The sequence below is a fragment of the Periplaneta americana genome, chromosome 15 (assembly GCF_040183065.1).
Source record: "Periplaneta americana isolate PAMFEO1 chromosome 15, P.americana_PAMFEO1_priV1, whole genome shotgun sequence".
In the NCBI taxonomy this organism is placed as follows: domain Eukaryota; kingdom Metazoa; phylum Arthropoda; class Insecta; order Blattodea; family Blattidae; genus Periplaneta; species Periplaneta americana.
In genome coordinates this window covers 34932866-34956969 of record NC_091131.1, presented here as the reverse complement: position 1 = coordinate 34956969, position 24104 = coordinate 34932866, and the positions used below count along the sequence as shown (strand labels likewise).

Sequence of the window (24104 nt, the reverse complement as noted above, 5' to 3'; positions counted from 1 at the left end):
AATACAGATGAAATGGGCATCTTGAGGGAAGATGTCGCGAATTTCCTCACACATGATGATGATGATGATGATGATGATGATGATGATGATGATGATGATGATGATGGTCACGACAACGATAGTGACTAAGTGGTGGACGAAAAATAGAATGAAAAAGAAAAAGAGGGCAAAAATGACATTTGTGACGAGTACGATGAAACACACGACATAAAGAATAAGGTAGAGAAAATCACGAAATTGATGACTAAGAAATACGGGAAAAAATGACGAGAATAAAAAGGAGACGAATGAAGAAGAAAAAAAAGAGAGCAGAAGTGACGTTTGTGACGAGTACGATTAAACACATTACACAAACAATATGACAGAGAAAATCATGAAATTGATGATTGAGATCAAAAATAAGGAAAAATTAACGGGGATAAAAAATATAAATATAGTAAGACGACGTTGATAAAAAGACAATAAATGCCACGATAAAGAACATTATAAAGATGAATACGATAATACTATAAAATATTGCGAAGAAGACGATTACTTAATGACGATAAGAAATGTAAGAATAGATGAAATATAAATGATGATAAAGAAGACGAAAATAAAAACCACGATGAAGAAAACGACAAAGAAAGTGACACTGAAACAGGCAGCAATAAAGGAGAACACGAAAAATTGAGAATACGATAAGAAAGGCGAAACTGAAGAAGGCAACGATGAAGAAGAAGAAGAAGGGAATAAATAAGAAAACTACGACAAGAAAGAACTTAAAGAAGATGAAGCTAAGGATAAAGAAGGCAACGATAAAGTAGAAGGTCACAATATGGAAGAAAACCACGATTAAAAAGAACACCATGACAAAGAAGATGAAGATGAAGGTAAAGAAGGCGACAATTGAGACGACGATGAAAAAGAAAGCAACGATAAAGACAAAGAAGACTATAAACAGGGAGGTAATGAAAAAGACTGAAATGAAATGAAAAAGGTGACAATGTAGAAGAAAACTACGATCAATAAAAAAATTATGATAAAAAAGAAGAACAATAATATGGAAGACAACAATGAAGTTGGTGATGAAAAAGAAGATAAGAATCTATAATAAAACTATAATAATAATGATATCGATAAGAAGAAAGACATTAAGAAGAACACGACGATAGAAAAGAAGGCCGTAATGTAGAAAAAGAGGATGTTGAAGACGACAAAATAATGAAGACAACAATAAATAAAAGGTGAAATGAAGGATGTTCTCAAAGAAGAAAATATGACAAGAATGAGAGCGAAAAATGTGAAGACAAAATTTACGATAGCTATGATTATGATGATAATAATGGTGTGAAGAAGAAAATACCACTTCCTACTGAATCCAAGTCAGATAACATGAAGTACCAGTATTATACCTCGGCGCCGCCACGCCCTCTTCTTGTACGATTTTCAATTGAAGAGAACGTTAACTGCTTGTAGCGTGGCTTCCAGGAAACCCCTAGTTACGAAGCAACATGTAGTTCAACGTCATCGTCATTCAAGCTTATCGCGAAGCAGGTAAGTTCTGTTCGCATTACAACAATAAATTTCATAACTTGCATTTTTGTCGGTTTTCATTAAAAACATACGCAAAGCCTGCGAAATGTATAGTATTTCTGTAGAGTACATAACAGAAAAATAGTGACAAAGTTGACATTTCTAAACAATTTAATTATTTTATCATTTTTCGAATGATAATTCCTAAACTCTGATATTTTAACGATACGCTACCGTGTTAAAAATGTGTATTATACGATAGCGTGCGAAAAATACTTTTAACACTAGTGTGAAAAGTACTTTTTGCACGATAATGTGTTTCTTCATCGTTACAGGTAACGTCCGCCACGAATGAAAGTTGATTTTACTGATTTCAGAGTTGCCAACCTAGAGACGTATGTTGAAATATTACAAATAACTGCTCTAGAGTTGTAATGAAAACCGTTGTTTTCTATGTATGCTACAATACTAAAATTCATACACAAAACGCAGTTAATTAATATAGAGAGGTCGTACTGAAAGTCATGACTCGTGAGCAACACATTGCTACAATTTCAATTTCAACAATGTAACAAAAACGGTTATATGATCATAATCTCCAGACTTTACACTATGTATTGACATATTGTGACGTCATTAACTTCTACCATGTGACCACAAAATGGTCAACAACGATGGTTCGTTTGGACAGCGTGCTGTCATTAAATTCCTGCTGAAAAATCTGCTGCTGAAATTCACCTCAGACTTCAGCGTGCATACGGAGATGTGTGCATGGGCGCCAGCAGTGTTAGGAGATGGATGCAACATTTCGAAGATGGGAACATGAGCATCCAAGATGAGTCCAACACCCTTAGCCTCTGTTCCTCTCTCAAAGTGAGAGACCAAGCTTCGCAACCATAAAGAATAACCGGTAATATAACTAACTTACTTATTTACCTACTGGCTTTTAAGGACCCGCAGGTTCATTGCCGCCCTCACATAAGCCCGCCATAGGTCCCTATCCTCAGCAAGACCAATCCAGTCTCTATCATCACATCCCACCTCCCTCAAATCCATTTTAATATTATCCTCCCATATACGTCTCGGCCTCCCTAAAGATATTTTTCCCTCCGGCCTCCCAACTAACACTCTATATGCATTTCTGGATTCGCCCATACGTGCTACATGACCTGCCCATCTCAAACGTCTGAATTTAATGTTCCTAATTATGTCAGGTGAAGAATACAATGCGTGCAATTCTGTGTTGTGTAATATTCTCCAATCTCCTGTAACTTCATCCCTCTTAGCCCCAAATATTTTCCTAAGCACCTTATTCTCAAACACCCTTAACATATGTTCCTCTCTCAAAGTGAGAGTCCTAGTTTCACAACCATATAGAACAACCGGTAATATAACTGTTTTATAAATTCTAACTTTCAGATTTTTTGACAGCAGACTGTATGATAAAAGCTTCTCAACTGAATAATAACAGGCATTTCCCATATTTATTCTGTGTTTAATATAACTGTTTTATAAATTCTAACTTTCGGCTTTCTCCAGAGCAGAATGGATGATAAAAGCTTCTCAACCGAATAATAGCAGGCATTTGCCATATTTATTCTACGTTTAATTTCCTCTCGAGTGTCATTTATATTTGTAACTGTTGCTCCAAGGTATTTGTATTTGCCCACCTTTTCAAAGGACAAATTTCCAATTTTTATATTTCCATTTCGTACTACATTCTGGTCACCAGACATAATCATACACTGTACTTTGTTTTTCTTTCGGGGTTTACTTACAAACGTATCTCCTCCTGTTATTATATTACGTAACTAAGGTGAGGAAAAGAAAGAATAAGAAAACGAGAGGTTAATAAATACATGAAGATGGAAACTTGGTTGATTGTCTTGATGTTCCCTGATGACTCGCATTTCCCCTGGCATAATCCCACCATTGCATTATCTCATCATTATCTCAATATAAAAATATATGTGATAAGTTACCGTAATACCAACATTACGGGACTCGTAGGGTGAAATTTCCCATGGAACAAGCTAAGAGATCTAATTGATTCCCAGAAGAAGGAACATGAACAAGACCGTTTTAATCGGAAATATCATGTTCATAAAGAAAAAAAGTTGCTATGGTTACGAAGAGATTCAATTGTTTCACATCAATGAGTTGTTAACAATAGAACAAAATCTGTACGTGAGTCATTTACTTTCTGATGTATGACATTCATTCTGGATACTTGTCATTAATAACAATGATTGTAATGGTCTTGCACAACTCTGCTTCGAGCAACATAAAAACTTATAAATCACTAATATCTCAGTAAACTGCAAAGACTTGCTTCCGGATAAACAAATACCTATCAGTATCCGTTGCGTCGCGTTGCCAGGCAACAACGTGCAGTCACTTGTTTCCCGTGATACATTTCCCGCATTTACATGGTTACAAGTCCTATTACAACCGCGAACCTTTAGACTTCTGGGAATTGATCCCTTCTCTGCAATCAATATTCTAGGTCCGGCCTGACATTTCCTTGCAGGGAAATACGTAGCATTCGCAGGCTGCAATGTTTCTCTACTCACATCGCATCCTAGCCTCAATTTCTATTCTAATTTTCCTCAATAGTTTGATTCTGTACTGCTATGAATAAGGTTTCTGTTGCTATATTCCACGAAGTGTGGTGAAAGCTATTTATTATCGGCAAGATAATAAAACGACCATGATCTGTGTGCTACAAGGAACATGACAGGAAATGGTACTGTATTACGACCACAAACTATACGGACTTGTTGGATATCGAAGTCTGGACAGATGAAGAGCGTATGCTGATTGAGGATCGTCTGTTCTGTATAGGATAATAACGTAAGAGCTTGTGTAAGTTATGGTGATAGGCCCTACTATGGAAAAAGGTAGAGAGAAAGCCGAAGGTACTAGAGAAAGAAAGAATGCGAAGAAGAACAAATAAAATAAATAACAGTAGAAGACAGAAAATATGAAGAAATGAAGTAAGAAAAGTGTAGAGAGAAGATTATAAAAAACAAAAGACACAAAAGGAACACAGAAAAATGACAGCATTCAACAAATAAACAAGGGAACTTGAAGAGGAGAAAGAAAAGAGAAGAAACGTAAAACAAATCGACAGGAGGGTTAAGGAAATCCCAATAAACGTCTATATACTCGAATTAATATAATCAAATATAGGATGTAAATAATATCAACTCCCAAAAATATACAGGGACATCATTTTATTTTTACTAACATTTTTAATATTAACTTGCCTATACCTCTGGATCAACGCCGTTTGCTACCCCCCTTCCACGACTGGAGTTCGATGAAATTGGCGTAATATACAAACAAATCACAAATCACTGTACTAGGTATAGGAGGGAAGAAAAGTAGTTAATCCATTTACGTAAACTAGGAAATATTGAGCTTTTGAGTTTGATCATTTCCATTAGGTTTTTGTTTAATCAAAATACAGTACAGTACCGTATTAACAATTAATGTTTTTACTCACGAACTGAGCTGTCCATGTGGACGTATTCATTATCCATTGTATATTATACTGTCTACAGCACATTAGCGTACAATATAGAGAATGAAGTTAAATTAAAAAATAATCACAATATGGATATTTAAACACATTTTTTTAAATGTGTGGCCGTTCATTTCGATACAGACTTCAGTTCTAATGTGCATATTATCGCACTATAGACTATTGTACCTAATCCCAATTACCAGTTACGTTCTTCGTACTAGCAACTCATGTTGAAATAATTCTGTACCTACTCTATAAAAGAGTACCTTACGTACTGTAAATTCAATCTTCACTTCTGCCCGATCCGAAAAGATAAAATTATTCGGACATACTGTCTACTGTCCGTCCAAGTGGTAATGTCGTAGGGTCGTAGAAAGGGAGGAAATCACGTGACAGTTAATTACTTAACGAGGCTCTTTTATTTAAGTTATTTTAAACAGTTGTGTAATATTACGTAGACGTCCAATTCCTAACAGACATTAATGTTCTCAGAAAAGAGCTAAGACAGCCCAGCCACTAGCTGGCGAATAAAAGCTGGTGGGGGAAACCGGGATACGACGTAGGCAAATGGACGACAGTAGCTGTGCGAAAATGATTCAATATTGAAAGCTCTTTCGTCACTGGAAAACGCGAACATTTTTTGGAACGTACTGTTTACTATACCGTAAGGCTACTATGACTGTATATGCAGTCTTGGATCTGTGTGGAGGACGGTTAAACTTCATTAGTAGAAGGGGTGGGAGTGAAGTACATTAAAAAACTCAGGTACAATAAAAATTGAAGTAAAAATAAAATGATGTCCCTGTATAAATACTGCATATCGCTCTACTGAACAAAATATCTAGAGAAATTTAATTATTTTTTATAATATTATTTTTAATTTGTAAAATACCATGCTTTTAAGATTGATAATAGTTTAAATAATTACTCGTGTTAATTATGTAAGTATGTGCGGCTTACAGCTGTTTCGGTGCTACTTGACACCATCCTCAGAGCCTTCTGTGTCTCGGCGCCATCTCAACTTCGCTGCCTGTTGTGTGGGTGCATTCGTGTGATGAAGAGTTGTGTCAAATAGTGTGATATTGGTGATAGCGAGACTGTATTTGGCGAGATGAGGCCGAGAATTCGCCACAGTATACCTGACATTCACCTTACGATTCGGGAAAACCTCAGAAAAACCCAACCAGCCCAAGCGGGAACCGAACTCACGTCCGAGCGCAACTCTGGATCGGCCTCAGCTGACCGAGCTACGCCGGTGGTTACTACCTTTCTTTAAGTACAATTTTAACACTTTTAAAAGTTTTGAGTTTTAATTTTTCTATATTTTAACAAGTGTTATTAAACTCCAAGAAGAAAGAGAATACAATTATATGTTGAGGACGACCCATTTTGCTATAACAGTATGTTCAAATTCAACAGCAACTGGCAATTCTTGTAATTAAAAAATCCACATTATATGAAAACTAAGACACTGAAAGAGCACGAAAGTGAAAGCATAAGGCAAGAACGGCATTCAAACTTGCATTAACTCCCGCCAACAATCAAGAAATAACTAAGCGACTGCATGAGAACTGGAGGACAGACTCTGGGACGCGACCTTCGCCGACGATGTTAAGCATGCCATCACAGTCCCTCCCCCTCTTCTACCACCCCATCTGTTAAGAGGGCGATATTCTCCTCTGCCTTAACCCTGTGATGTGCAGAGATCCCTTGACGCCCGTTGTCCGCCTGCCCAGTCGAGGATAATTCTTAGTATCCGGGAGACATGGATTTGATCCCTGGCCATGCCATGCAAAGACAGTCTTGAGGCTCTAACTAAAGGGGTTCCAGGAATATTTATGTATGTGAAAAAATATATTGGGGGCCAGGTTTTCTTTGAATTCTGTTTCCTCTGCTACCTTCAACTCACCGTTGCTACTTTAACACTGTCATGATCAAATCATCTCTGAATAGTCAGTCGCAGTGTTGCCAACACCTAATTTGTATCCCCGTCAGTCTAACACCTAGAAACTCGTCAGAATCCGTCAAAATTAAATAAAAACTAGTGGCTTGTGCAGCAAGTGCTGCAAACTAAGTTCATTAGACGTTCAAATAAACATTTTTCAGATTTATTTTCAACGAAGAATACCAGACATTCGGAAAGTTATTTGCTTCCATAACAATGGAAGATACTCTCTCGATCCAATACTGAAGAGAACCACGCATATAAATATCTACACCACACCGTCATTAAATATATGAAAAAGACCCAACCCCACTTGATTAATAATTATAAAAATATTTGATTTTTAATAATATTATTATCTTACGTAAGTTTTATAGCTTTCAGTAACATATACTGTATAATACTATATAGCTGCCACTCAGTAAAATATAAAAATCAAAATCTACTTATATAAACCCAAAACGTTTCACTTTCATATCATCAATATAGCATTAATATGTATAATTAATGAAAAAAAATCGCATCATGGCATTAACTACAATAATATTTCATTTCTAATGGTAATAATGTCATCAAACCACCTCAAGTTTTGTAGTTTTTAATATCCAATACACAGCTGTACCCAGAAAATTACACACCACAGAATCGAACCTGTAAATTATTTTTAGTAAGTTAAGTTTTTAATAACCAATTTAATTTGAGCTCTAAATATGTCAGCATTCTTGCAGATCATGGCCTTCTTGTAATATTGTTTACTGTAGTGTGTGTTTTGTTTTATTCTGAAATGCAACACGGCCGACTTGATGCTCGCTTCGCTTCTCCTGAATGCAATTAGCTAGTTCTCAAAACTGACGACAGATGGATTTTGGAAAATAGGAAAATTATGTAGGAAAATTGACATTTCACTGAAAACTACTATTTTTTCGAAAAACTTTGGGTTCCAAGCTTCAAAATGAGGGGCCATCTATTAAAATCCTTCAGCCGTTTTCCCGTAATTTCTATTACCAGTTCAAATTATATATATTCACTATATTTATATACAAATAAAAAGCAAATTTTAATACAGCTTACTAAACTCAATAATTTTGATTAAAATAAAAATAACATGGTACGGCACGGGCAGGGCTGTTCAAAGAAAAAGTAAAATCCCCCAAAAATTAAACAATTAAAAATGACAGCAACTAAAAAAGTCAAAAGGTGATGCAAATCGTAATTCCCACCAGAAAATCCGTCACTCGTCAAACCATTCTTTTTCCGTCCGCTACGTTGAAATGCCGTCAGTTTTGACGGAATTTCCGTTCAGTTGGCAACACTGGTCAGTCGACATAAAACGTAATTGTTAAGTCAACATAATTAATTGGTGCTGCAAAGTCACTAGTTCGCAACTAGGGTAATTAACTAATTATTTCATTAATAATCAGTATATTGTTAAATAAACAGCTTTTTAACTTCACTTTCTTATTATTGAAACTATGTCGATAAGTTTACATTTGTGACTAGTTTCGACGTGATGTATCATCATCTTCAGATTTACTGTACCCTTTTTCATGCCGCTTTGTTCATGGAGGTCGCGGGTTTTTAGCTGCCAAGAACAACAAGAGACATTACCTAGTTGTAATGTTAAAACTCAGTCGCTGATAGTTATGGTAAGTTAAATATTACATGCGTTCGGACAAAATATTGTAGCATCGAAGAAGACGAGACATTTTAAATAAGCGGCGAAGAATGTAGGACGCCTTACATTCGAGCGTTATTCTAGATAAAAAAAGGCCCTTTAATGCGAAGTATGTAGGACGTCTTACATCGAAACGTTATTCTAGGCAAAAATTTTCCTTTAATGCGAAGTATGTAGGACGTCTTACATCCAAAAGTTATTCTAGGTAAGAAAGTCCCTTAATGCGAAGTATGTAGGACGTCTTACATCCAAACGTTATTCTAGGTAAAAAAAGTCCCTTAATCCGAAGTATGTAGGACGTCTTACATCCAAATGTTATTCTAGGCAAAAATTTCCCTTTAATGCGAAGTATGTAGGACATCTTACATCCAAACGTTATTCTAAGCAAAAAAGTCCCTTAATGCGAAGTATGTAGGACGTCTTACATCCAAACGTTATTCTAGGTAAAAAAGTCTCTTAATACGAAAGTATGTAGGACGTCTTACATCCAAACGTTATTCTAGGTAAAAAAGTCCCTTAATGCGAAGTATGTAGGACGTCTTACATCCAAACTTTATTCTAGGTAAAAAGTCTCTTAATACGAAGTATGTAGGACGTCTTACATCCAAACGTTATTCCAGGTAAAAAAGTCCCTTAATGCGAAGTATCTAGGACGTCTTACATCCAAACGTTATTCTAGGTAAAAAGTCCCTTAATGCGAAGTATGTATGACGTCTTACATCCAAACGTTATTCTAGGTAAAAAGTCCCTTAATGCGAAGTATGTAGGACGTCTTACATCCAAACGTGTATGTGTCTAATGCCTACCCACTTCACTTACATCCAAACGTTATTCTAGGTACAAACGACCATGTAATGCCAAGTATGTAGGACGCCTCACATTCGAGCATTATTCTAGGTAAAAAAAATTCCCTTTAATGCGAAGTATGTAGGACGTCTTACATCCAAACGTTATTCTAGGTAAAAAAGTCCCTTAATGCGAAGTATGTAGGACGTCTTAGATCCAAACGTGTGTGTGTGTGTCTAACGCCTACCCACTTCACTTACATCCAAACATTATTCTAGGTAAAAAATGACCATGTAATGCAAAGTATGTAGGACGCCTTGCATTCGAGCGTTATTCTAGGTAAAAAAATTTCCCTTTAATGCGAAGTATGTAGGACGTCTTACATCCAAACGTTATTCTAGGCAAAAATTTCCCTTTAATCCGAATTATGTAGGACGTCTTACATCCAAACGTTATTCTACGCAAAAATTTCCCTTTAATGCGAAGTATGTAGGACGTCTTACATCTAAACGTGTGTGTGTGTGTGTCTAATGCCTATCCGCTTCATTAAAATCCAAACGTTATTCTAGGTAAAAAAAGATCTACGTAACGCGAATTATAGAGGACGCCTTACATCTAAACGTTATTCTAAATAAAAAAAAATGTCCCTTTAATGCGAAGTATGTAGGACGCCGTACATCGAAACGTCATTCAAGATAAAAAAAAGTTCATGTAATGCGAAGTATGTAGGATGCCTTACATCAAAACGTCATTCAAATTTAAAAAAAAACCCATATAATGCAATTATGTAGGACGACTCACATCCAAACGTTATTCTAGATAAAAAAAAATATCCCTTTAATGCGAAGTATGTAGGACGCCTTACATCGAAACATCATTCAAGGTGAAAACAAATCCATGTAATGCAAAGTATGTAGGACGCCTCACGTCAAAACTTTATTCTAGGTACAAAATGTCTATGTAATGCGAATTATGAAGGACGCCTTACATCCAAAAGTTATTCTAGATAAAAAAAAAATGTCCCTTTGATGCGAAGTATGCAGGACGCCTTACATCGAAACGCCATTCAAGGTAAAAAAATGCCCATGTAATGCAAAGTATCTAGGACTCCTCACATTCAAACGTTATTCTAGGTAAAAAAATGCCTATGCAATGCGAATTATGGAGGACGCCTTACATCCAAAAGTTATTCTAGATAAAAAAATGTCCCTTTAATGCGAAATATGTAGGACGCCTTACATCGAAACGTCATTCAAGTTAAAAATTTTCCTTTAATACGAAGTATGTAGGACGCCTTACACACAAACGTTATTCTATGTAAAAATGTCCCTTTAATACAAAGTATGGAGGACGCCTTGCATCCAAACGTTATTCTGGGTAAAATGCGCAGTACAGTATGTAAGACGCCTTACATCCAAACGTTATTCTAGGTAAGAAAGTCCCTTAATGCGAAGTATGTAGGAAGTCTTACATCCAAACGTGTGTGTGTGCGTGTGTCTGTGTCTAATGCCTACCCACTTCACTTACATCCAAACGTTATTCCAGGTAAAAAAGTCAATATAATGCAAAGTATGTAGCACGCCTTACATCCGAACGTTATTCTAGGTAAGAAAGTCCCTTAATGAGAAGTATGTAGGAAGTCTTACATCCAAACGTGTGTGTGTATCTGTGTCTAATGCCTACCCACTTCACTTACATCCAAACGTTATTCCAGGTAAAAAAGTGAATATAATGCAAAGTATGTAGGACGCCTTACATTCAAACGTTATTCTAGATTAAAAAAAATGTCCCTTTAAGGCGAAGTATGTAGGACGCCTTACATCGAAACGTTATTCAAGGAAAAAAATAAAAATCCATGTAATGCAAATTATGTAGGACGCCTTACATCCAAACGTTATTCTAGAAGAAAAAAATGCCCCTTTAATGCGAAGTAAGTAGGACGCCTTCATCGAAAGGTCATTCAAGTTAAAAATGTTCCTTTAATACGAAGTGTAGGACGTCTTACATTCAAACGTTATTCTAGGTAAAAATATCATTTTAATACGAAGTATGGAGGATGCCTTACATCCAAACATTATTTTAGATAAAAAAATGTCCCTTTAATGTGAAGTATGCAGGACGCCTTACACCGAAACGTCATTCAAGTTAAAAATGTTCCTCTAATGCGAAGTATGTAGGACGCTTTACACCCAAACGTTATTCTACGTAAAAATATCCCTTTAATACAAAGTATGTAGGACGCCTTTCATCCAAACGTTATTCTGGGTAAAAAATTCCCTGTAATGCGAAGTACAGTATGTAGGACGCCTTACATCCAAACGTTATTCTAGGTAAAAATGTCCCTTTATTGCGAAGTATGTAGCATGCCTTACATCCAAACGTTATTCTAGGTAAAAAAAAGTCTCTTTAATTCGAAGTATGTATGACGCCTTTTGTCCAAATGATGTTCTGGGTTAAACATTCCCTTTTAATGCGAAGTATGTATGACGCCTTACATCCAAACGATATTCTAGGAAAAATGCCCTTTTAATGCTAATTATGTAGAACGCCTTGAATCTATTCGATATTCTAGGTAAAAATGCTTTCCATCTAAATGAAATTCCTGTAATAATGCCCCCTTAAGCGAAATCTGCATGACGTCTTGCATCCAAACGTTACTCTAGGTAAAAAAGAAAAATGTCCCTTTAATATGAAGTATGTATGACGCCTTACATCCAAACGATATTCTAGAAAAAATGCCCTTTTATGCTAATTATGTAGAACGCCTTGCATCTATTCGATATTCTAGGTAAAATGCTTTCCATCTAAACGAAATTCCTGTAATAATGCCCCCTTAATGCGAAATCTGCATGACGTCTTGCATCCAAACGTTACTCTAGGTAAAAAAGAAAAATGTCCCTTTAATTGAAGTATGTATGACGCCTTACATCCAAACGATATTCTAGGAAAAATGCCCTTTTAATGCTAATTATGTAGAACACCTTGCATCTATTCGATATTCTAGGTAAAAATGTTTCCATCTAAACGAAATTCCTGTAATAATGTCCCCTTAATGCGAAATCTGCATGACGTCTTGCATCCAAACGTTACTCTAGGTAAAAAAGAAAAATGTCCCTTTAATGCGAAGTATGTATGACGCCTTACATCCAAACGATATTCTAGAAAAAATGCCCTTTTAATGCTAATTATGTAGAACGCCTTGCATCTATTCGATATTCTAGGTAAAAATGCTTTCCATCTAAACGAATTTCCTGTAATAATGCCCCCTTAATGCGAAATCTGCATGACGTCTTGCATCCAAACGTTACTCTAGGTAAAAAAGAAAAATGTCCCTTTAATGTGAAGTATGTATGGCGCCTTGCATCCAAATGACATTCTACAGTAGGTTGAAAATGGTATTGTAAGAGGTAAGCAACATTGGATTACAAAATTATTTGAAGTCACTACAAAATAACTGCATCTACTCAAATGACTTGCTGAAATCACAGGCTTACCTGCGGACACATCTTGCACTGATACTTGCGGCCCGTGCCGCCATTGGCGGAGACGATGCTGCCTTGCTGTTGGCCTGACATCTTGGACGCGTTGATGGGCTGCGGGACTACCAACATGGCAGCTGCTGCCGAAGGAGTTGGTGCAGACGCCGGCGGAGATGCTGAACTACTGCTACTATTTGACCGGGGGGCACCGCCCCCCGTACTGTTGTATAGGGAGCCCGGGGGCATTCCTGCGCCCCCCTGATGGGCCCCCGATTCCATTCGAGCCTCCTCCAGACTACCCCCTGCAAGAATAAAAATAATCATATGAAATAATGTTGTCGGAAGTGACGATCAAGTCAAATGATACCATTGTGATCAAAGTAGACGACGAGAACTATGCACAGAAACAAAATTTAGCACTTATTGCGTTCCTAATAATATGTTAAAAGACTAACATTATGTAAATTTGTATGCCATTTCTTATGACTTAAAGTGTACTTAAATGCCATAGGCTCATGTCAGTAGATTTACTGGCATGTGAAATAACTCCTGCGGGACAAAATTCCGACACACCGGCGACGCTGATATAACCTCGGCAGTTGCGAGCGTCGTTAAATAAAACATAACATTCTTATGACTTAAAAAGTTCATTGAAGATATTCGAGAAATATGTCGCATTTTACACTTATTCTTCTGAGATAACACATAGTGCAATAAACTCATGTAATGTACACAATTTCTATAGATTATTATGATTTTCATGAAACTTCGTCCATATCTGCAAATCCTTGTCTTGACAGTCCTCAAATGAAAAATTTACAATATCCTCTGTTTGTTTATTTCTTAATACAACTTTCTTTTCCTTCATACATGAATAACATGGAAGCGTTTCTACGGATATTTCTTTTCTCTTGTTTTTCCTTATCACACTTTCCATTCTTTTCAACTCCTCTGATCTTTCTCATACGTATTTTATCTTCCTCTTTCTTCTACTTTTACTAGCGTCTCAAGTTCGTCCAGCCCTTCTCCCCGTATCCTCTTCTTCAAATTCCTCCCACTCCTCGTCCTCTTCCACTTGTATCTTTCTAGAATAACTTCTTTACATTCCTAATTTCTCTTCTTACATTTTTCTTCTGTTTTCATATTTCCTTTGGCGTTTATTCTTTCTATATTTCCTCTTTCTATTCTGTCTTTTTATCTATGATCTTTTCATTTAGTTCTTATTCTTCCTCCTCTTTCTTTCTATGTTTTTATTATGCTTACTCTTGTTTTCCATTTTTTCTTCTGTAGCTCCCTTTCTATTTAATTTTGATTTTTTTTATTCTTACTATTCCTCCCCTTGTTTCCACTTTTGAATTCTTCCTTCTTATGCTCCAGTTCTTTAATAATAATAATAATAATAATAATAATAATAATAATAATAATAACACAAACTTTTAATGTTTCATCAGTACATGTAGTATAATGCCGTTTTCCTCGTAATACTTGTGAACAAATCATACATTTAATATTCTCATCATATTGGCAGCAAAAAAATACGTCCTCCTATTCTGCTTGAAACTTTCGTTTTTGTAGAGGTACATGTTTTCGAGAGAGACATTGCGACGATACGCCACTCGCAGGTCAGAGACAAATACAAATGGAACGGAGTTTGACTCGCGAGTCACATTTTCGCCACGGCTGATGTAGTTAATCTAAATAATAATGTAATTAAACTAAATGACCATTTTTATAAATACGAGGTATGACTCCTCAGCCATCGATGTGTTGCCATCGATTTCGAGTGAAGCGTCATTTGCCAAACAATGCTAGTTAGTGTCTTGCTTTGCAACGGTAACAGGTTGAAAAGTATCCCACATTTATAACGTTGTCCAGGTCATTTAGAACATATCTGTTACAAGAGTAGAAATTTGTAAAGACTCTTTTTATCAAGAACAAAAAAGCGTTGCAGTGTATAAAGTGGCATTAAGGATGCATGATAGCCATCTTAAACTGTCGACAGTTTTGTTTTAATTACAATGGTGTCAAATTCATTGTTGTATAAAAAGACTAGCGGAGATATAAAACAGAAGAAGAAGAAGTGGCGTGAGGAAGTTCCGATGTAATCTCAGACACAGAAGCAAATATAAAAAACCACCCTGGTAGGCTAACTGTGAGACTTAAAGAGATCAACCACACACAAACACAGACAAACGGGTTCTGTAAGTACCTAACATAATATGCAAGCAATTAGCAGGTACGCTGTTAATTGTTAAGGGGATCTGATTATTCAGTATTTAAAAGTAATTTGTGGCACAGTTCAACCTGTCCTCAATGTTGGAGTTTTAGTGTTTAGTGTCTTAAAATAGAGCATGTAAAAATTAACTCTCGAAACAAAAATATTCGATAGCTTACGTCTATGCAAGGCCAGGTTGTGGTTTGTCTTCAATTGCTTTTTTTTTTTTTAACTTTTAAATAAATTGTATAATAAATGAAAGAAAGTCAGTATCGACAAATGAAAGTTTGGAAACCGTAAAATTGTTATAAAAGCTTACATGCAGATAATAAATAGTTCGTTGTAAAAGTAAAGAACGAAAGACGACAAAAAACACACAAATAAACTGAAACTTCCTAAAGATATTTGAATATACAGTGTGACACAAAAGTTGCTCGACAGACCTAGGCATAAAATATAATTTTTTATGCAACAAAACTCGTAATAGTAATATGCGTTACAAGAGCGGCATGTTGAAGTTTTCATGTTCGAGGAAAAGTTTGAAAAAGCGAAACGTAGTTGAGCTTTTTTAATTTCCGAGAATTGAAAGAAAACATACCGCTCGTGTATCGTACATTATTTTGTGCGAAGATCGTTTATTACATACGTGAAACAGGAATTTCTAATTAGTTGCAATGAAATCTCCATCTTGGTTTCTGTTCAATGATGGCAAATTTGCAAAACAAAAATATCTATCTTCAACATTGTTGCTATAAAATGTTCTCTGTGTTTACTAAACTCCAGCAGGCCGTGATATACGTCTGTCTTTTTTTTCCCCAGTCTATAAATGCGAACTTAAAACAAGCGGTAAGGTTATGTAATGATTTATTTTTCATTTTAATATTTTAACAATATTATTTATATAACATATTGCAGTAATAACATCGGCATCTGGAATCTTGTTGATTTTTTCACGGCTTCCTTAATGTTACTTGTATCAGGAATGCAATAAGTTTCGTGGAGTAGTAGACTTTACTTAATTTTTGCAAATATTTAAAAACAATAATTAACAGTGCAATTTAGGTGAAATTGCAGTGGTAAGTTTCCAATTTATAGTTATTACTATGTTAAACGCCTCTAAAAATAATATGTTAAAAGCCTAAAGCAGTAAAATGAATGTCGCGCTTAAGCAGTAAGAAGAGGGAAATTGTTATGTGTGTTACGTTGGGAATACTGACTGTGAAATTTTAGACTTTCCGCGGATTGGTTTTGTGCGGAAACCAAGCAAATACGCACGGTCTCGCACAAAAATAATTACGTTTCCACGAAACACAACATAACATTTTTACATTAATCTCAATTAGAAAGACTTGGTTTACTAGTGATTTTACTAGTGTAACAAAAATGTCTGTATACACTCCTGAAAATGCTTAACGTGAAGTTCATCATCTGAATGACAGTGTCTAAATACTTTAAACCCATACAGCATCTCTCTGTCAAGCTTAGAATTTGTTGCTGGTGTTTAAAGTCGTCTATAGATGCAGGACCTGTCTGAAAGTGCACTGTTTCACATACCACCGAAGAAACCTCAAGAGGTGTGAGTTATGGAGACAGTGGGGGCCATCACCGAGCAGTATTAAATCCACTAGCTCTTGGGGAATCAATATGATCACTTCATGAACTGTATCAATCTGCAAGTTAGATTCCATTGTGACTTTCGTATCTTTAGATATAAACCAAGTGTCTGTAGGCTACTTCAGAATAGTGTTGTGTCGTATAACACGTAATTTCATATTCATATTCATCAGTGACGAAGAACATAAGAGGCTTTTGAACATACTTGTATGAGATTTGGGCGTTATCTTAGAAGTATTTATTTTTATTTTACTAGGTTATTTAACGACGCTGTATCAATTACGAGGTTATTTAGAGTCGATGAGATTGGTGATAGCGACATGATATTAGGCGAGATGAGGCCGAGGATTCGCCATAGATTACCTGACATTTGCCTTACGGTTGGGGAAAACCTCGGAAAAACCCAACCAGGTAGTCACCCCAATCGGGAATCGAACCCGCGCCCGATCGCAACTCCGAATCGGTAGGCAAGCGCCTTAATCGGCTGAGTTACACCAGTGGCCTCTTAGAAGTAAACTGGGAATATTTTTCAAAGAAACTTGGGAATGATTTTGGAAGTACTTTCTTGATACACGTTTTTAATACATTTGAAAAGCAATTTGGTATCTTTAAGATACATTCGCATGTTTTGGAAGAATTTTTTTACCTCTGTAATTCACGGAATGCATTAGAAAGTAACTTTGGAACAATTCTGAAATTAATATGGCCATGTTTTGCAAGTAATTTCAGAATGTGTTTCAAAGCAATTTTCGTCTGCGCTCGAAAGGCATATGGTCGTGCGTATCGAAATAGTTTGGGTTTCTTGTTAAGGAAATAACTCAAATGTACAACATTTTGGTAATAGCCTAATACGAAGATAATTTTTAAGGAATTTAGAAGTAAATTGGGTAGGCCTATCCTTTGAATGTAATTTTGGGCACGCTTCTGAAAGCAAGTGGGATATGTTTTGAAGTAGTTATTTATATTTTATAAGTAATTTTAGATATATCTTTAAATTACTTTCTGTTACGATTTTTAAAGTAGCCCGAATATAATCTTCAAAAATGGTTATATTTCTTAAAAGAATTTTGTTCATGTTTTGAAAAGTAATTTCAACAACTTTTTAGAAGTGAATGAAGTTATACATGATTACCAAGTGAATATGAATGATTCTTTGAAATAAACTGTTCACACAGCTCATAAATATGTGCTTAGGGAATGTTTTAAAACTAATCTGAACTCAATTTTATAAGTACCGATAATTTTAACATGCTCTTGAAAAAAATATAAACAATTATAGTATAATGCGATTCAAGTCTGGTAAATACATTATAAGAGAACCGAGGAAACCAGTTTACAGTATTCTGATATATAAATTTGTTTCCGATATATAAATTTGTTTTTAATTTTGAATGTTGGACACATTTGTTTGATATGTAAAAATTTATCCGATAAGAAAGTTATGAACGTCGTTGCCAAGTATATAGGTTATTTTGTTTCAGTGTAAACAGTCAGTCATTGTTGTTTGTGGTAATTAAATTTGTATTAATTTTATCAACAGTAATCTCACTAGACGTTTTGATTTATCTAGAGAAAATCAAAATTCGAGTGGGATTTAATTGACTATTACACGATTAGAAGAAAGTATATAAAGATTAGAAGTAACGAAGTACTCCAATACAATAAAATATTAATTGACTTAGAAAATACAACTGTCTTCAAATGTATTATTGTACCATCTCAACATTACAAATATTACGCTAAATGCATGCTAGATGGCAGTAGTGTCTTTATACAGACACTGTAATGATTACTATTCAATAAATCTTAATATTAAACAATCTCTGATACGTGACTATCCATAATATCATATAGCAGAAGTTCTTTTTATCCTCTCAGAGCAGAAGCTATAACATAACCTAACTAATATACACAAGTGTTAGAAAAGTTTTAATTAACGACGATGACATAAAAAATAAACATGAATAATTTTAAAAGAAATAATTATTGAATGTAAAATTTTCAAATTTGAATGTGGTTGGTGGTTCAATTGATGTTATATTGGACGTGTGCATAATAGAAGTGGAACTCGTTGATTTAGGCGTACATGGTGTATTCAACTTATTCAGGATTTCCGAATGGTGCTCCTCATTTATTTGTAAATCGGATTTCAGAACATGCATAGGTATGATCAGTGATTTTTATTAATTCTTGTTCTTGAATGCCAATGCGAGTCATATTTGAAACTGCTGTGCATCGACTGGAGTGGTTTGTAATTTTATATATATTTTTGACGTCCAGACCAGCGCAGTTTCAAATGTTGGCAAACAAAGAAACAAATGCTAGGGACGCGATAAAATTAAACAAATGCTAGGGACGCGATAAAATTGTGCGATAAGCAGCCATGATTGGTTGAAATAACGTCCTTTCGTACCGCTTTATTGGTCAAAAGTAGTATGACGTAGTAAGAGTGTAATAGTCAATATAATATGAGTTTAAGTAGAAGTTTTGTAATCATTTAATGATTATGGCAGAAGAATTGGTTGAGGATTAAGTAGATGAAGAGATTAAAGAAGCATAGAGGATCAGTTGCGCTAAGTTAATACCGGAAAAGTCTGAAAGAAGATTTATGCAAATGTGTATTTTTTTTTTAAATAAAGGCTCTCTTTGTTTATAAGTAGGTATAACAGCACTGTGATTTCTTTTGTTTGCATAGCAACCAGAGAACGTGCGATATTGTCGATTTACGAAGGATGTAAACAGTAATGGTAAGTAGAGAGAAAAAAAGACATTATCGTCCAAAAAATTAATATGAGCATGTTTTGAAAATATATAAGGTCATTCAAAAATAAGTTCCCATTTTGAAGCAGCTGTATCTTCTGTTCATATCAGCAGTTTGGTTTCATATAAGTACCATTACTGTTTAGAACGTTTGGGCTTTTTATCGATGGGTGTTTCGTTACTATGGTAACAGTGTCACGCTTGCATTACGTCGTTGTTCCTGCAATAGCTCCTATGTTGCAAAATGTAAAATTTTTCAGTAGAAAGAGAAAATACATTTATTCATCCTATGGCAGTCATACATAGGAAATTGTGAATTCTTAGGCCTACATTTTCGAAACAAAGAAATATAATTACACACAGATTTCATTATTTCCTGTATCACTATTTAAGTTATTTAATAGAGCAAAAATATGAAAATCGATAAATATGTCACATAGGAGTTATTGCAGGAACAACGACGATAAACAATAATTGTTGTTCAAAATAGAGACGGCAGAAGGAGAGTAATTTTAATAATTTTTACAATGGTTTTATCTTTACATGACATCAGGGTTACTATCTGGTGTGTTTTTATGTCACATTTCATAATAGAACCGTTTTTCTATGAAAAAATTGAAAATGAACAAACAAAAACGCTGACCATTTAATTCGAGAAAAATTCGTTCCGGCACCGGGAATCGAACCCGGGAGCTCTACGCGCTAAGTGCTCTTTCCAACTGAGCTATGCCGGAACACGATCCACGGTGCCGGCCGAACTCCTCTCGTAATGTTTTACGGCCTTACTACCTGCACTTTAGACAATGTAAGTCATACATGCAGGGGCGCATATTTAAATGACTTTATGGCCATATTCAACATCAGTTTTGTGACAGCTGCTAACAGTTAATACATCACATATATATATATATATATATATATATATATATATATATATATATATACAATGAGGTGGACGAGACATCAGCGAATAGGGATTATAATGAATGGACACTTCGCGTCGGTACCTTTGATGTAGCCGGACCGATTTCAATGACCTTCAAGCCAGCTAGAGCGTGAGATTCTGCTTTCTCCCTAGAGTTGGCGCTGACATCACACCAGCTAGCAGTCGACACAGCGGAAATATAACACACATAATTAATACATCTAGGTACATTATGTACTCAAATAAAATAAATTGGATCCATAAAATAATAAATCCTTCATTAACTGTAATGTCTAGACTCTAGAGTTCCTTTATAATGAGAGTTCAGATGTTGACCCCAACAACAATTAAAATATGTAATGATTCGATAGCGCTGAAAATGGAAAAACAAAACTCTTACGAGAAGTAAAACCATATACCTATATTATATTATTATACAAATATTAAACGAATTCGATACTTAATTTTATAATGTATTATATTATTTTATAATATAATTTATGATATCTGAAATATAAAATATTATTATTACAACTAGTTTGTCACTGAGAAATAAGGAAAAGCTGTTAACTTGACTTTATTTGAAGCAAAGCGTTACTGGATAATGCAATAAGGTAGGCGATGTTTGGATCCTGTGCCTTAATTCTATTCTCAATTGTTATCTTAGCGTATGCTCGATTACACTACCTCTAGCGCTTGAAAGTGGAACTAGCCGCTGGCGCACAGAGAAACAAAACACAGGAAAATTCGCTCAGTGTCCATTCTTTATAATCCCTATTTGCTGGAGACATCATATATAATGAATATATGAAAAACACTTACGGTAACCTGGCAGCGATATTGTCAAATGTTGCAAGACTTTGGAATACCTGCATTACAGAATCATGAAATCGAAAACATTGTTTTCATGCAAGACGGCACTCCATCTCACATACACAATAATGTAAAAACAGTATTGCGTAACACATTTGGTGATCGTGTATTTAGTAGGCATTTTCCGAACAGCTGGCCTTCTAGGTCACCAGACATAAGTCCAGCTGACTACTGGTTATGGGGTTATCTATAAGAAAAGGTATTTCTTAGTAGACCTACCACACGTGAGGAACTGAAACAGTCAATATCGGATGTCACTGAAAACATCCCTAGGAAGATGCTTACTAATGCCGTTTATAGCGTAGAAGAAAGACTATTTCTTATTGAACAGCACGGTAGTGGTAATATTTAATTTTTTCATGTTTTAATAAAATCCCATCTCTTTACGAACAAATTGGTGTTCTTGTGGAATCTAAAACTTTGACAAACTTATTACCATTTCAAAATGGGAACTTACTTTTGAATGACCTTAGACATATAACTTGAATGTTTGGATGCACACAATGGGGCAATGTTGATGATACCTTCCGAATTCTGCAGAGATTTTATCACCTAAAAAGAGCCCCATGTATATAAATATAACTTCTTCCTTACATATCTAGCTTTAAATAAACAGAATTCATTGTCTGAATGAAGAGTTTGGCATGACGATAATTACTAGAAGGTTCTGGTAATAATTTAGCGACAAACATTTGTTGTCGCGTGAGACCTTGGAGATCTTCGTGTTTACTGGTGACACGTTAATATTCCATGACGGACAAGAGACTGTCTACCATGCTCCAGCCAAATCCTGCAGGTTTTAATCATCACCTCTACATAAAGGACAACAGTTTCACAGAAAGAATTTTCTCTTGTTAGTTTCAGTATTACCACAATTTCGTATCCTAGCAACCACACATGGTTGGCACAGATGGTTGTAACCGATTTAAGTCAATAGAGATAGCTAATGTGACTTATGGAGACTGATATCTAAGGTTCAATCATTGTTCCAAAAATAATTTTGACGTAAAATATACTTTAACTTTAAGTTCTGAAAATATCTAAAATTTTATGAAAGGCGTTCAGATTTTATTATTATTATTATTATTATTATTATTTTTATTATTATTATTATTATTATTATTATTATACATTAAATTGTATATCATATTTTCTTATGCCAGTTTTAGTGTGAGAAATGTTTTCACTTAGAAACTACTGCATTTTGAAAACAAAGACAGAAACTTCTATTTCAATTGTTTCACTATTGTTGTGGAAAATTAATTAAAAAAGCAGTAACTTAAATTGTGAATTAATGTTTTTTTTTTTTTTTTTTTCATTTTCCAAATTCATAACAGAAAATAAATCCAAAATTATCGATTTTCCGTTTTATATGCCAAGTAATAGCCCAGGGAGTGTACATTTGTGTAGTTTGACTGTACAGAACTGTTTTCAGAACATGGGAGGAGTAATAGTAGGAGGAAGAAGAATAAAGTGCATAAGATTTGCTGGTGATATGGCGTTGTTTGCAGAGGAGGAGTTGATACTAAGCAATATGTTACTGGAGCTAAATGACAGCTGTGAGCAGTATGGGATGAGAATAAATGCAAACAAGACCAAGACATGGTCATAGGAAGAAAAGTAAAGAAGGTAAGCTTGCGAATTCCAAATGAGACAGTAGAGCAAGTGGACAGCTTCGAATACTTGGGATGAACTATAAGCAGTAACATGAGCTGCTGCCAGGAAGTCAAAAGGAGGATAGCAATGGCAAAGGAAGCTTTTAATGGAAACAGAAGCATCTTCTGCGGATCTCTGGAAAAAGAACTAAGGAAGAGACTAGTGAAGTACTTTGTGTGGAGTGTGGCACTGTATGGGGCAGAAATATGGATATTACGGCGAAGTGAAGTGAAGCGACTAGAAGGATTTGAAATGTGGACATGGCTAAGGATTGAGCGTGTGAAATGGACAGACAGTATAAGAAACGAAGCTGTGTTGGAAAGAGTGGGTGAAGAAAGAATGATGCTGAAACTGATTAGGAAGAGAAAAAGGAATTGGTTGGGTAACTGGCTGAGAAGAATTTAATATTTGAGGAGAAAAATTCACTCCGGATCGAACCCGGGTCCTTGGTTCCACGTACCAAGCGTTCTGACCACTGAGCTACGCCGAATTCAATCCACAGCATCGGACCGAACTCCTCTCCTACAGTGTTTCCCTCTTGTGGCCTGACTCCAAGTTGGGCATATACGATGACGTTTATATTTCAAGTCAACTACCATTATACAAGGAGCGCACTCAGCTGAGTGACTAATGGCCGGGATTCCGCGGTAAAGAGCACAATCTGTACAGAATCATGCATTGCTAGCTAGACGAATTTCCTAAAGATGTTATTAATTGGTCCAACAGAATAATATCTGTTATAGTGACAATATTTAAGGAGAAAAATTGTGGATTGAATTCGGCGTAGCTCAGTTGTCAGAGCGCTTGGTACGTAGAACCAAGGGCCCGGGTTCGATCCCCGGCGCCGGAGTGAATTTTTCTCATCAAATATTAATTGTCACTATAACAGATATTATTCTGTTGGACCAATTAATAACATCTTTAGTAAACAAATTTGAGAAGAATTTGCCCACTGAAGGATGCACTGGAAGGAATAGTGAACGGGAGAAGAAGATATGAAATAATAGACGACATTAAGATGTACGGATCATATGGGGAGACTAAGAGGAAGGCAGAAAATAAGAAAGACTAGATAATGCTGGGTTTGCAGTGAAAGACCTCCCCTTGGGCAGAAGACAATGAATGAATGAGT

General features: G+C 35.5%; 1 protein-coding gene across 3 annotated transcripts in view; it reads right to left on the bottom strand.

The window, feature by feature from the left end:
- The window catches only part of rn (rotund), a 1149518-nt gene that overhangs the window by 277157 nt on the left and 848257 nt on the right, over nucleotides 1-24104 (bottom strand). For all 3 annotated transcript variants that reach the window (XM_069846929.1, XM_069846927.1, XM_069846930.1), the window contains exon 5: nucleotides 12945-13231. In XM_069846929.1, coding sequence (XP_069703030.1) covers nucleotides 12945-13231 — 287 coding nt within the window. The remainder of the gene's footprint in view (nucleotides 1-12944; nucleotides 13232-24104) is intronic.